Consider the following 16,239-nt stretch of genomic DNA (forward strand, 5'->3'; position numbering starts at 1 on the left):
GATTAGTCAAGATTTTCTATGATAATTTAGGAACTCACAAGTAATGTTGAGCTCAAATAACTGTGTATCAGATGGAGACTATATTACAGTGTACTCACACCATAGCCATATTGTAGCTTTAAGTAACCACATGGTGATTTTTACCATTAAGGAATTTTTCTCATTTGCTTTCATTAGTACAACCCCTACTATACAATGCTTGCTTATAAGTGTAGATAATTGGTTTTGAAAATTTCACAACAAAAACTGTAAAGCCTTTTGTACTTGGTAATCAGGAAAGGCATCAGCAATTCTGAAGAAGGAATTTGCTTTTAACAAAAATATTCTCTACATCCATCTGAAAGCTCTCATGTGGCAAACGCTGCAAGTATAACTCTTAATTATATCTAAATCCTACCTCTCAATCATACCTACATCATCAGACTGGTAAATACTCTGAGCTATGTGAAAGTATTTTACATTTCTAAATGAATATAATTTGGCATAAAGTAGTTATATCAAAGACATCTCTTTTAATAAAAGTGATTACCACTTTATGCATATCTCAGAAATATGTAACATTCTCTGGATAGGGGTTCCAATATGTAACAAACTTTTCTAGGCTTATTGAGTCAAAAAAACTATTCCAAACAGATTAAAAGCTATTGAAATAGGCTAAGACTATTGCCAAACATGAAATTATACTTGGAATCAAAGTCTCAAAACAAAATTAACATGGTCATTTATACCTGTACTGGAAGAACAAAATTTGACACAAAAACTAAAATATTATCAGGGGATAACCATTCCTATCAGAAACAAATGTAAACTCCAGTTGAATTTCAAGATATATTGTTCTCCTTGAGATTAATGGAGAGAGATTTTCACACATGATCTTGTTTACAAGAACACACACTATTTTAGACTCATGCTTGGCATAACATTACATGCTGTAGAAATATAATGCAACATTTTCATAGAATGCAACTTACTTTCCAAGTTTATAAACCAAAAACAACACATTCAAAAATCAATATCTATAAATTCATAGGCTTTTTTTTAAACCAAAACAAAATAAAACAGATGTCAAAATAATTTGGGCAAATAGATTCATTTGAAAATTGAAATATCCTTCTTTTTCCATTCCTCACCTATAATTCAAAGATGGCTATATACATGGATGCTATATTCAAAGATGGCTATTTTATTTATCAATCTTACTCACATTTTTCTCAAAATTTAACTATAAGAATAGTAAAACATGGTATACTCATTGGACCATTTTGTAAAAACTTAAATGAAACATAAATACAAATTCAAATTACAGTTTTTTCCCCTCCAAGTTAGGGGATATTGGTCCTGGAAGAAAATTCAGAAAATAAATGGACACAAAATGTGCATGCAAAATATGTTTCTTTTAGAACTCTTAACATTTAAACTGCAATGTGTACAGCTTTCAATACAGAATTTAAAAAATCCTTGAATCCCGTACATTATAAATTATGAGTTCTTTACTTCAGCCAGTTGGTAGGATATATTAAATAAGGGCTAATTAAAAATCTAATATTTGCTTTGGCATTCTTTTCAAAGTTTCAAACACAATGTATTTTTTCCTAAAGGCTTTATTTTCAAATTAAGAAAATTAAGGCATAAAAATTATGCAAATGTTTCAAATGAGAACTTTTAATTTTCTTCTTCTACCTTTAAAAATTAACTTCAATAACCACCCCAGACTTTTCCCTACAGTGGTATAAACTGGATAACTATTAATACATAATTTAGACAAATGAATAATATTTCTCAAGTTTTAGTTCCATGCATTTTTTATAAAACCTTTGATGCCTGCCTCACCTTTCTAATAGTAAGTAGTAGTAACTGACAAATGAATAAATGAGCAGTTAATGATACTAACAGAAAAACTTAGATGTACTGGTTTTGATTTTTATATTATATTCTTTCAAGTAAGGTGGTTACATTTACTGATAATTAAAAATGTCAGCATCAAAGAATTGAAAATGTGAAATGCTATGGTGTTCTATTATAGGCACCATGAATGACATCCAGGTCTTCTACCGATTGAAAAGGTCTGAGAGTCACTGACTTAGCATCTATTATGGCTGTGTCTAAGTACACAAATAAAATCCTAAACCACTAATAACTGAGTATTTCCACTTTTTCTGGCCTATCAATGGCCACACAGGCAGTAGGAGATTAAAACGGTAGTCCTGGCTTTCATACTAACTCCAGGGCAATCAAATATGTAAGATTTATCTCATAAGACTATTCCATACAGATTATTTCTCATTATGTTCAATAAATATTAAAGTGACATAACAGTTCCCCTTTTGATTGCTGGGTGTAGGGGTACATTAATATTGAATAAGAGTGCATATTGTTGAAAGATTTTTCTAACATTCCTGCCCCATTTTAAGCCACAGGCCAATGACCTTTCCATTTTATACTTAATTTCCATATCTTATAGACAATAATCAAGTAATGACAATACTAGCATTACTAAATTTATTCTGTTTACAACATCTCATCTTTTATTGCTACTACAGCCCAGTTGAATTTCAAGGATAATAGTGAAAATAGCACTGAACCAGGGAAACAGGAAAACTTTATTTGAGCCTGGGATTTGCCCTTAAATAAATTTGCCTGATTAAGGCAAATATGAGTGTCAATTTTCTCAAAAGCAAACTAGGAAAAATAATATCTGCCTCAAAAGTTTGCCATAAGGATTAAAATGAAGTGATGTAAATGAGGATTGTAAATTATTATAAATTGCAGATTATAAAGTATTATTTCAATGTATATTATTACTCTGATTTTGAAAATCTCTCTATTCTTATAGCACTGCTATTTTTAAAATGTGGTGGACTCCTTTGAACATAAAAACAAGCTAAGTATTTCTGGACAGAATTTGCAATAAATAATCCTTTCAAGCAAAGTAACAGGCTGAGACAAACATTGTTTGGATACTCCTTTTCAATATTGGCAATTCTCTTTTTAGAATGAAAAAGTTTACTAATAAATACGTAAGATTCTCATTAAAATGAACTTGTTATGTGCCCACATTGAGATGCTCAAAATTTAAAACAGGATATTTTTTACATATAAAAGAAGCATAGCCCTGCTTCTTTCTTTCAACCACTGTCATTAAAAGAATTTTTTCATGTTGAAATTATCAGTCAAACTATTGTGTACACAGGTTTAGTTGACCACTATCAATAAAGGAACATAGATTCTAGCTGTTAAATCTAACAACCATAAATGGACAAAAATGTCACTCAAACTTCTATTTTTATGCACATGGTTTCAACGCAAACATTGTTCTTAAGTTGTCTATCCTCAAGATCGGTCTCATGTTTGTCAAGTCTTTCAGACACATCACATACACATAGCAAATTTGCTAACTCACCTAGAAAATCCTGCTTTACATATGAATTAGTCTTTCATTAGGAATTAGTATAAGCCATAATGATTAATCTTACATAATGCATTTGTATATTTTCTTCTGAAAAGTCAGCTCATACATTTCCTTGATGCTAAAATCTTATAAAACATTTCTTGCTACCTTTTCCCCCTCTGTCCTTAGCTTAACACAATGCATGAACTGTAACCATGTCTCTGAGCCTTTAATTAAAAATTAACATTTAAAACATATCAGAATAAATTAGGATGTTTCATCTTCATTTTTTATTGTTTTCAGCACTGAGTCTTCTCCCAAAATTTTACATAGTTCATTGAGTCTCTGCTGCATTTTGGGAATTCCGGCTAGCTGAGATTCTAGCTTTTGCTTTTCTTCACTTAGTGTTAAACGAATAGCACTATCCAGTTGTTCAAAGCGCCAACCTCCTTCACCATCAAACTGTAATAAATGAGTGTGGTATTTCCTGCATAATCAAAATGAAATCATATTATTAGCAATAATTACAAAAGGCCATTTTACTTACAGATTTATCATTCTAATTGATATTCAAAGGCAAATTTTAAGTAAGGTGTCTATTTTACATTTGATTTTCAAGAATCCCTCAAGAGGTAAAATATTGTGATTGTTTTCACTCCAAAATCATTAATCTCTAGAAAATTCTATTGTTTGTATTAAGTTTATTTTATATTCTGAATATATGTGAATTGCAAAGGAAGACATACTATTACATTTATTTATATTCATAACCTAGTATAGCTCCTGAATAAATATAAAATACTTAAAAAGTGAAGAAGAACTAAAGATGAAAGTGGAAGAAGTGGAAGAGGAGAGTGAAAAAGTTGGCTTAAAAACTCAACATTCAGAAAACTAAGATCATGGCATCCAGTCCCACCACTTCATGGCAAATAGATGGGGAAACAGTGGAAACAGTGTTAGACTTTATTTTTTTGGGCTCCAAAATCACTGCAGATGGTGACTGCAGCCATGATATTAAAAGATGCTTGCCCCTTGGAAGGAAAGTTATCACCAACCTAGACAGTGTATTAAAAAGCAAAGACACTACTTTGCCAACAAAGGCAAAGCTATGGTTTTTCCAGTAGTCATGTATGGATATAAGAGTTGGACTACAAAGAGAGTTGGACTATAAAGAAAGCTGAGCGCCGAAGAATTGATGCTTTTGAACTGTGGTGTTGGAGAAGACTCTTGAGAGTCCCTTGGACTGCAAGGAGATCCAACCAGTCCATCCTAAAGGAAATCAGTCCTGAATATTCATTGGAAGGACTGATACTGAAGCTGAAACTCCAAGCTTTTGGCCACCTGATGAGAACGGACTCATTGGAAAAGACCCTGATGCTGGGAAAGATTGAAGTGGGAGGAGGAGGGAACGACAGAGGATGAGATGATTGGATGGCATCACCAACTTGATGGACATGAGTTTGAGTAAACTCTGGGACTTGGTGATGGACAGGGAAGCCTGATGTGCTGCAGTCCATGGGGTCGCAAAGAGTCGGACATGACTGAGTGACTGAACTGAACTAGAATGGGAATAAGAACAGGAAGCAGAGGCAAGAAAGTAAAAATTTTAAAGGTTATTAAGAAAATAACTAAGAAGAATAAAGGAAATACACTATCCTTTGGGAATGAGTTAGTCAACATAAGAAAAATTTCTCAAAAATCAAAGTTTTAAAATGTTTTTTTAAAATAAACTTATAGAAATCCTCTAAAGCCAGTTTCATGCTTTCATATAATTTGCTCTCTTTATCTCATGGTTCAAGTTCATAACTAGGAATTTCAGAGAGGTATAGAGATGATTTTTACTGATGAGACAGGAGGTAAACAACATTTTCCTAAGTAAAAGTTAAGGTTACCAATCTTTGGGAATTGTGGGATGTATGTTTAAAGTAGGTAGTCCTGGCAGATCTGGCCTCATATGGCTGAGCTACTGCATCTTGACACTATGCTGAAGTGGCACATGTTCTTATGTGTCTTCAGTTTTTATGCTTTTACCTTACAGGTTTTCTCACTTCTTGATTTCTTTTAAGTTCTCATTGTTATTAGTTACTATGTTCAGTGTGGATATATCAGGTCTCTTTACCCTCCTTTCTAAAATTGAAATATGATTTATATATTATAAATTTATTCTTTTAGAATGTAAAATTCAGTGATTTTTGGTATAGTCACACCCTCATGCAACCATCAGCACTATCCAATTCCAGAATATTTTTTCATTCCCCAAAGAAACCTCATACCCATTAGCAGTCCATCTCCATTTCTTCTGCTGCTCAGTCCCTGCCTACTACCAAGCTCCTCTCTGCAGATTTGTCTATTCTGGATATTTCATACATACAGACTCATACAAAACGGCTTTTTGTTACTGACTTCTTCCACTCCTTGGAAGGAAAGTTATGACCAACCTAGATAGCATATTCAAAAGCAGAGACATTACTTTGACAACAAAGGTTTGTCTAGTCAAGGCTATGGTTTTTCCTGTGGTCATGTATGGATGTGAGAGTCGGACTGTGAAGAAGGCTGAGCGCCGAAGAATTGATGCTTTTGAACTGTGGTGTTGGAGAAGACTCTTGAGAGTCCCTTGGACTGCAAGAAGATCCAGCCAGTCCATTCTGAAGGAGATCAGCCCTGGGATTTCTTTGGAAGGAATGATGCTAAAGCTGAAACTCCAGTACTTTGGCCACCTCATGCGAAGAGTTGACTCATTGGAAAAGACTCTGATGCTGGGAGGGATTGGGGGAAGGAGGAGAAGGGGATGACAGAGGATGAGATGGCTGGATGGCATCGCTGACTCGATGGACATGAGTCTGAGTGAACTCCGGGAGTTAGTGATGGACAGGGAGGCCTGGCGTGCTGCGATTCATGGGGTCGCAAAGAGTCAGACACGACTGAGCGAATGATCTGATCTGATCTGATCTTCCACCCAACAAATAATCTAAAAGTTGTAGTATTAGTACTTCATTTTTATGGCTGAATAATATTCCATTTATGGTATTATACATTTTGTCTATTTATCAATTAATAGAAATTTGGGTTTCATTACATTTTGATTGGATGGTTTTACCATTAAGATGGGGAAACTAAACTAATTAAATTAAACTATGCCTAAAAGGGTAAATATCACTCTTAAGCTGAAGGCTGATGTTCATATGTTTGATATCATATGACAGATATTAATCTTTTCCATATACTTTTGAGTAACTATCTTTAGGGTTTCAACTTTTCCATAAATTTGACCTCCCAACAGGTGGGACCTTGCAAAAATTAAATTTAAAACAATGTGTTCTTACATCAAGGGAAATTTTTTTTTTTAATGACAACATTGCTATTAAAATATGAGAGCTAAAACAAAAGTAATGAAAAAACAAAAGAAGGATAGTGATACAGGAAAGAGAATTAATAGGGAAAAAATATCATTTTGTTTATTTCATTGTCAACTTCTCTTGGACTTTCCTAATTGTGAATCTTCAACCAGGAGCAATTTTAGAATGCAGTAGTTCAGATCTTGAGCAACTTCCATTTTCAGTGTATATTGAAGGTTTGGCTCATCATTCCAGTTCTACAACATTATTTGGTTTCTACACAGGGGAAGAAACCATATCAGTGTTTCATGATCTATGTTCTATATTATGTGCTAAAATACTATCTAAGGGTTTATTTTAGTCAGAGGAATTTAAAAGAAAACTATTTTAACAGAGGCTTATTGGAAATAATCTGCAGACTTTCTGTACAAGTAAGATAAAGCATTGGATGTGGTAATTATAAAATTGCAATTCTATTCAGGAATCACATAATTTAATAAGCTTCTATAATTTTTGATGTCTTCAGATATAGTATTGATTTTACTCTTTACGATCAACAATTACCCATTTGTTGTATGGAGGAAAATATAATAAATATTTTTCCTCTTCTGAAATCTTTTCAGGGAAAATAAGAATTTCATGTAGGAAGAGAGGATAATCAGAAATGATAGATTTCTATAACCTAAAATGAATAAACTAGTTCATAAATCAGAATTAACATGATTATTAGTTTACAGGGAAATACACCATGGGTAGCTACAATTAAAAACATGTTTGTTCGTTTGGTTTTTGGTTCGAAAGTATGAAATTAGATTTTATTATTTATTTAAAAATTTGTCTACTACACACCTGTTTGAAATGGCCAGAATCCACAACACTGACATCTTCAAAAGCTGATAAAGCTGTGGACCAACAGGAACTGTCTTTCGTTGTTTTTTGGTGGTTTAGTCACTAAGTTGTGTCCCACTCTTGCAAACCTATGGACTGTAGCCTGCTAGGCTCCTTTGTCCATGGGATTCTCCAGGCAAGAATACTGGAGTGGGTTGCCATTTCCTTCTCCAGGGGCTTTCATTGCTAGTGGAAATGAAAAGTGGAATAGCTATTTTGGAATACAGTTTTGTAGTTTCTAACAAAACTAAACACACTCTTACCAGTACAATCCAGTAACTTCACTTCTTGATACTTACTTAAAGGGACTTGAGAAAATGCATGTCAACACAAAAACCTGCATATGAATGTTTATAACACCTTTATTCATAATGGCTAACACTTGGAGGCAACCAAGCCTATCTTCAGTAGGTGAATGGATAAACAAACTGTGTACATTGAAACAATGAAATATTATTTAACACTAAAAAGAAATGAGGTATCGAGCTGTGAAAAGACATGGAGGAAACAAATGATTATCACTAAGTTAAAGAAAACAATCTGAAAAGGCTACATACTGTATGGTTCCAGGTACATGATATTCTGGGAAAGGAAAAACTGTGGATACATTAAAGATGAGTGGTTTCTGGGGTTGACGTTGTTGTTTAGTCTCTAAGTTGTGTCCAACTCTTTGCAACCCCATGGACTGCAGTGCACCAGGATTCACTGTCCTCCACTACCTCCAGAGTTTGCTCAAACCCATGACCATTGAGCCAGTGATGCTATCCAACCATCTCATCCTTTGTGGTCCCCTTCTCTTCCTGCCCTCAATCTTTCCCAGCATCAGGGTCTTTTCTATTGAGTTGGTTCTTCGCATCAGGTGAACAAAATATTAGAATTTCAGTTTCAGCCTCAGTCCTTCCAATGAATATTCAGGGTTGATTTCCTTCAGGATTGACTGGTTTGATCACTTTGCAGCCTAAGGGAATCTCAAGAATATTCTCCAGCACCACAATTCAAAGGATCAATTCTTCAGTGCTCAGGCTTCTTCATAGTCAAACTCCCACATCCATACATGACTACTGGAAAAACCAGAGCTTTGATTAGATGGGCCTTTGTTGGCAAAGTGATGTCTCTACTTTTTAATACACTGTCTAGGTTTGTAATAGCTTTGCTTCCAAGGAACAAAGGTCTTTTAATTTCATGGTTGCAGTCACTGTTTGCAGTGATTTGGAGCCCAAGAAAATAAAATCTGTTTTGCTTCCACTTTTTCCCTTTCTATTTGTCATGAAGTTGTGGGATTGGAACTTATGATCCATGGGTTGAGGAGAGGGATAAAATGGCAGAGCACAGAGGATTTTTAGAGCAATCAAAATACTCTGTGTAACACTATAAGGATGCATTTTTCAAATTTGAGGACATACTGAGTGCAGCACTTTCACAGCATCTTCTTTTAGGACTTAAAACAGTCAACTGGAATGCCATCAGCTCCACTAGCTTTGTTCTTTGTAATGCTTCCTAAGGCCCACTTGACTTCACATTCCAGGATGTCTGGATCTAGGTGAGTGGTCACACCATCATGATTATCTGGGTCATTAAGATCTTTTCTGTATAGTTCTTCTGTGTATTCTTGCCATGTCTTCTTAATATCTTCTGTTTCTGTTAGGTCCATACCATTTCTGTCCTTTATTGTGCCCTTCTTTGCATGAAATGTTCCCTTGGTATCTCTAATTTTCCTGGAGACCTCTAGTCTTTCCCATTCTATTGTTTTCCTCTCTTTCTTTGCATTGATCACTGAAGAAGGCTTTCTTATCTCTCCTTTCTATTATTTGGAACTCTGCAATGAAATGGGTATATCTTTCCTTTTCTCCTTTGCGTTTAGCTTTTCTTATTTTCTCTGCTATTTGTAAGGTCCCCTCTGACAACCATTTTGCCCTTTTGCATTACTTTTTCTTGGGGATTGTCTTGATCCTTGTCTCTTGTACAATGTCACGAACCTCCATCCATAGTTCCTCAGGCACTGTATCAGATCTAGTCCCTTAAATCTATTTCTCACTTCCACTGTATAATCATAAGGGATTTGATTTAGGTCATACATCTATGGTCTAGTGGTTTTCCCTACTTTCTTCAATTTAAGTCTGAATTTGGCAATAAGGAGTTTGTGATCTGAGCCACAGTCAGCTCCCGGTCTTGTTTTTGCTGACTGTATAGAGCTTCTCCATCTTTGGCTGCAAAGAATATAATCAATCTGATTTCGGTGTTGACCATCTGGTGATGTCTGTGTGTAGAGTCTTCTCTTGTGTTGTTGGAAGAGGGTGTTTGCTATGACCAGTGCATTCTCTTGGTATGTTAGCCTTTGCCCTGCTTCATTTTGTACACCAAGACCAAAGTGGACCGCTACCTCAAGTATCTCTTGACTTCCTACTTTTTCATTCCAGTCCCCTATGAGCTATTTTAAATCCTAAAAGATGATGCTGTGAAAGTGCTGCACTCAATATGATAGCAAATTTGGAAAACTCAGCAATTGCTGCAGGACTGGAAAAGGTCAATTTTCATCCCAATCCCAAAGAAAGACAATGCCAAAGGATGCTCAAACTACTGCACAATTGAATTCATCTCACATGCTAGCTAAATAATGTTTAAAATTCTCCAAGCCAGGCTTCAACAGTACATGAACTGTGACTTCTAGATGTTCAAGCTGAGTTTAGAAAAGGCAGAGGAACCAGAGTTCAAATTGCCAACATCAGTTGGATCATAGAAAAAGCAAGAGAATTCCAGAAAAACTCTACTTCTCTTTATTGACTATGCCAAAGTCTTTGACTGTGTGGATCACAACAAATTGTGGAAAATTCTTCGAGAGATGGGAATACCAGACCACCTGACCTGCCTCCTGAGAAATCTGTATGCAGGTCAAGAAGCAACGGATAGAACTGGACATCGAACAACAGACTGGTTACAAATCGGGAAAGGAGTACATCAAGGCTATATATTGTCATCCTGCTTATTTAACTTATATTCAGAATGATCAAGCAAAATGCTGGGCTGGAGGAAGCACAAGCTGGAATCAAGATTGCCAGGAGAATTATCAATAGCCTCAGATATGCAGATGATACCACCCTTATGGCAGAAAGCAAAGAAGAACTAAAAAGCCTCTTGATGAAAGTAAATGGGGAGAGTGAAAAAGCTGGCTTAAAACTCAACATTCAGAAAACAGATATCATGGCATCTGGTGCCATCCATTCATGGCAAATTGATGGGGAAACAATGAAAACAATGAGAGACTACTTTTTTAGGCTCCAAAATCACTGCAGATGGTGACTGTAGCCATGAAATTAAAAGATGCTTGCTTTCTGGAAGAAAAGCTATGACCAACCTAGAGAGCATATTAAAAAGCAGAGACATTACTTTGCCAACAAAGGTCCATCTGGTCAAAGCTATGGTTTTTCCAGTAGTCATGTATGGATGTGAGTTGGGCTATAAAGAAAGGTGAACACTGAAAAATTGATGCTTTTGCACTGTGGGGTTGAAGAAGACTCTTTCGAGTCCCTTGGACTGCAAGGAGATCCAACCAGTCCATCCTAAAGGAAATCAGTCGTGAATATTCATTGGAAGGACTGATGTTGAAGCTGAAACTCCAATACTTTGGCCACCTGATGCAAAGAACTGACACATTTGATAAGACCCTGATGCTGGGAAAGATTGAAGGTGGGAGAACGTGATGACAGAGGATGAGATGGTTGGATGGCATCACCAACTCATTGGATACGAGTTTGAGTAAACTCTGGGAGTTGGTGATGGACAGGGAGGCCTGGTGTGCTGTAGTCCATGGAGTCGAAGAGTCAGACATGACTGAGTGATTAAACTGAACTGAACTGAACTGATGCTGAAGCTGAAACTCCAATACTTTGGCTACCTGATGCAAACAACTGACTCATTGGAAAAGACTCTGATGCTGGGAAAGAATGAAGGAAGGAGGAAAAGGGGATGACAGAGGATCAGATGGTTGGATCACACCACTGACCTAATGGACATGAGTTTGAGTAAGTTCTGGCAGTTGGTGATGGACAGGGAATTCTGGCATGCAGCTGCATCCATGGGGCTGCGAAGAGTCGGACATGACTGAGCGACTGAACTGAACTGAGTCTGAAAGTGTGCAGGCCCAGTCGTGTATGACTATAATGGTAGACACATGTAATTATAAATCTGCCCAAACCTATACAATGTACAACAGTAAGTGAATCCTAAGAAAAATTATGGACTTTGGATGCTAAGAATGTGTCAATATAGGTTCATCAATTATAACAATTATACCACTCTGGAGGGGGATGTTGATCATGGAGGAGTCTATACATGTATAGGGACAGAGAGTATGGGCATATTTCTGTATGTTCAATTTTGCTATGAACCTAAAACTTTTTTTTTTAAAGAAAAGTCTTAAAAACAGCAACAATAAAAACCTCTTTGTTCTAAAATGAAAAAAAAAAAAAAAAACAACGCCAACTGTTGTGTTGCTTCCAACACCACTTTAGGCTACTTGAATAGGAACTAAATGACAAGAATGCATAATAAACTCATTGATAGAGGTTAGAAAAACACCAGGACTGCGTTATAAAGGACTCAAAAGTTCTACAAGTCTGGCTCCACAGGCATATGTCATAATTGTATTAAACCAGTTCCTGTTGGTTCTCTCCAAGAGAAGGTCATAGATATCACTCATCGACATGGACTCTAACTCACCCTTGACCAGATCCAGACTGCCTCTGGGGAGATTGGCAAATCAGGGTCCTATCACGCCAGATGCTGATTAACAACAGAGAGACAAACTACAAAATTCTATAGAAAAGACCACTTCATGAAATTCTCTATTTTCAGGTAAACTTTGGGAAAGAAAAATATAAAAAAATCCAAATGTTTAAATGAAGTGTGAAATAGATTATCCTCTCAAAAGTAGAATTCAGAGTCAAAGAACTTTGAAAAATAAAATCTTATCTGAACTGAACACTCAACTTACTCACAGTCTTAGAGTAAACATTCTCTATAAGGTAAAGGGATGGAAATGCTTTAAGCATTAACTTAAAGCTTGCTATTTAGTCTAGGTTTGAAGTCATGTACATAATGACAGTTTTGGCACAAATGTGATCAGCCACATGATACAGAATGTTCCAGTCAGAGAGAGAGGAGGAATCCTGCCTATCCCTGGGAAATAGGAAGCCATAGCACGTAGAGTCCACTATATACCTACTAACATGTCAAAGGAAAAGATTTTGATTGATGAAACAGAAATGCAAATGCAGACAGTAGAATGTAGTGAGAATTAAAGTTTTTTTATGAATCCTGCATGAGATACCTTTTGAGTTCCTTATAATAAGTAGTGCAATAGAGGAGGGTATAGAGAATATGATCATAGAAAATTATGTTCCTCATTTTCTAGCTCTCAGTTTCTTCATCTGTATAACAGGAAAAATTAGGCTACCTATAATGGCACCCCACTCCAGTACTCTTGCCTGGAAAATCCCATAGACGGAGGAGCCTGGTAGGCTGCAGTCCATGGGGTCGCTGGGAGTCGGACACGACTGAGCAAGTTCACTTTGACTTTTCACTTTCATGCATTGGAGGAGGAAATGGCAACCCGCTCCAGTATTCTTGCCTAGAGAATCCCAGGGGTGGGGGAGCCTGGTGGGCTGCCGTCTAATGGGGTCGCACAGAGTCGGACACGACTGAAGTGAATTAGCTGCAGTAGCAGCAGCATACTCTATAAGGTTGCTATTAAGCTTAAATAAAATAAGCTTGGAATAGAATAGGTTTTGAATCTGCATTAGTGACTCTTATGATGATGATGAATCAATAAAAACATAAGGGGATGATAAAAATGGTGATCTTTTTTTAAAAAAGAGAAAATTCCATTAGGTTTTATGAAATATTATTTACAAAAAATGTCTGCTCATTTTTTTGTTAAAACAAAGGGAAAAAAAAAAAAGCTCTGTTTACACTCTAATTTTTCCCTTGACATAGTTTTCAATTTAATGTTTGTAAGGTCCCACACCCATTGGGAGGTCAAAGTTTTGGAAAACTTAAAACCTAAAGAGAGTTACTCAAAAGTATATGAAAGGACTTGTTTGGTTGTCTAGTGGTTAAGAATCCACCTGCTAATGCAGGGCACACTGGTTCAATTCCTGATCCAGAGCGATTTCACAGGCTGTGGAACAACTAAACCCATGTGCCAAAACTACTAAGGCTGTGCTCTACAGCCCACGCACACAATTACTGGGTTTGGGAGCAGCTACTGAAGGCCGCACATTCTGGAGCCCATGCTCTGCAATAACAGAAGCCGCTGTAATGAGAAGTCCGCACGCCACAACTAGAGAGTAGTTGCTTACTTCCTGCCACAACTGAGTAAAGCCCATGTACGACAACAAAGACCTTGTGCAGACAGAAATAAAATAAATAAATACAATTTTGAAAAGCGTATGGAAAAGATCACTAATTTCTGTCATATGTTATCAAGTACAGGAACTTCAACTTTTAGCTTAAGAGTGATGTCACTCTCTTAGGCATAGTTTAACCTTAACTGAAATGCAGGTGGAAAATAACTGAAATGTCTTATGCTCTATGGTAAAAAGTTTAGCAAAGTCATTCTTTAAGAAACAAAAAGAAAAATCATTTATCATAAATGAGCATTGGAAACACTTACCAAAGTGAAGGCCTGTGTGTTATAGAAAGTAAGGAAATTCCAGCTCCTTTTGCAGCCTGAAATATCTTTCCTTCAACATCAATGCTGACAGCACTGGTGCATTCATCTAGCAATGCATATTTTGGTCTTAAAAATAAGCACAAATATATTAATAATTTTCATTTTGAATTATAAACCTTTATTTGGCAATATGAACTGCAATGTTAACAACTTTAAAGGAGAAAAGAGAATAATGACATGTTTAAGGTGACAAACGATAAAGCAAAAAAAGCAGTCATTCCCCCTTCTTTGGAATAGAATTTCATATTCTTCTTAGATTTTAAATAGATTTTTTTAAATATCTGCTCATAATACAAAGAGCTTTATTGCAGATTGGTGAATCATGACTGTGAGGCAGAAGAAAGATGACAGGTCACTGAAAGAACCTTGCTGCAAAAGACAGTTCATTCTTGGTGACAAGGTTCTAATTACACGAAAGATACATTTTAGTAGCGAATTATCGATCATGTTACAATTCTGTTTGCAAACATTTATTGAGATAATTTTATCAATAATGTAAATACCTAATCACTATTGATAGAATTTTGTTGATCTAAGACTCTGCAAAAGTAAGTATGGCTAATCTGACAAATTTAGAGCCGGCATTTAATCTGGTAACATTGCAACTATTTTCTTTGAGAAAAAAATCTATATATATTTTTATGATTGCACTCAACACTTTTTTTTCACTAGCTCAGTTTTTTTCTCTGGAAATGACAATCTACTACTATAGAGGCACCTGACATTTGCCACCATATACTTCTGTTTACTCTCTTCCTTTCATTTTCACCCTCTAGCTCTTTATAATTTTTTCCTTTCTCTGTCTTCTTTCTGTCAATGGAACAGAATAGAGCCCAGAAATAAACTCACATATCTATGGATAATCTTTGACAAAGGAGGCAAGAATACACAATGGGGAAAATATAGTCTCTTCAGCAAGTGGTATTGGGAAAGTTGGACAGCAATATATAAATTAATGAAATTGGAACACACCCTCATACCACATGCAAAAACAGACTCAAAATGGCTTAAAGAGTTAAATACAAGATAAGACACCATAAAACTTCTAGTAGAGAACACAGACAAAACATTCTCTGACATAAATCAATGTTTTCTTAAGTCAGTCTCCCAAAACAATAGAAATAAAGGCAAAAATAAACAAATGAGACCTAATCAAACTTGTAAGCTTTTGCACGGCAAAGGAAAACATAAACAAAATTAAAAGACAATCTATGGGCTGGGAGAAAAGTCTTTTTAAATGATACGACTGACAAGGGTTTAATTTCTAAAACACACAAACAACTCCTATGATTCAATAACAACAACAAAAATTAACCCAACCAAAAAAATGGGCAGAAGACATAAATAGATAATTCTCCAAAGAAGACATATCCATGGCCAACAGGTACATGGAAAGAGGCTCATTATCTCTAATTATTAGAGAAATGCAAGTCAAAACTCCAATGAGGTACCAACTCACATCAGTCAGAACAGCTATCATGAAAAAGTCTTCAAATAATAAATGCTGGAGAGGGTTTGAAGAAAAATGCAAACATCTTATTTATACTGTTGGTAGGAATGTAAATTGGTACAGTGACTATGGAAAACAGTATCAAGATTACTCAAAAAGCTAAAACTAGAGTTTCTGTGTCTGTGTGTTAGTCACTCAGTCATTTTTGATTATTTGCGATTTCATGGACTGCAGTCTGCCAGGCTCTTCTGTCCATGGAATTCTCCAGGCAAGAATACTGGTGTAGGTTGCCATTCCCTTCTCCAGGGGATCTTCCTGACCCAGGGATCAAACTCAGGTCTCCCGTACTGCAGGCAGATTTTTTACAGTCTGAGCAGCCAGGGAAGGACATATGATCCAGCAATCCCAATCCTGGGCATATACCTAGATAAAGCTATAATTTGAAAAG

General features: G+C 35.9%; 1 protein-coding gene across 6 annotated transcripts in view; it reads right to left on the reverse strand.

The window, feature by feature from the left end:
• Positions 1-390: 390 nt before the first annotated feature.
• The window catches only part of ABCD2 (ATP binding cassette subfamily D member 2), a 92,925-nt gene continuing 77,076 nt past the window's right edge, over positions 391-16,239 (reverse strand). For 2 of the 6 annotated variants that reach the window (XM_055580630.1, XM_055580640.1), the window contains exons 10-11: positions 14,282-14,407; positions 400-3,875 (exon numbers count right to left, since the gene is read on the reverse strand). In XM_055580630.1, coding sequence (XP_055436605.1) covers positions 3,656-3,875; positions 14,282-14,407 — 346 coding nt within the window. In that variant the 3' untranslated portion in view covers positions 400-3,655. Of the gene's footprint in view, positions 3,876-7,959; positions 8,673-14,281; positions 14,408-16,239 lie in introns of those variants that run through there. The other 4 variants (XM_055580693.1, XM_055580662.1, XM_055580655.1 and 1 more) reach the window with 4 other exon arrangements.

This window comes from Bubalus kerabau, chromosome 1 (assembly GCF_029407905.1).
Source record: "Bubalus kerabau isolate K-KA32 ecotype Philippines breed swamp buffalo chromosome 1, PCC_UOA_SB_1v2, whole genome shotgun sequence".
Classification (NCBI taxonomy): domain Eukaryota; kingdom Metazoa; phylum Chordata; class Mammalia; order Artiodactyla; family Bovidae; genus Bubalus; species Bubalus kerabau.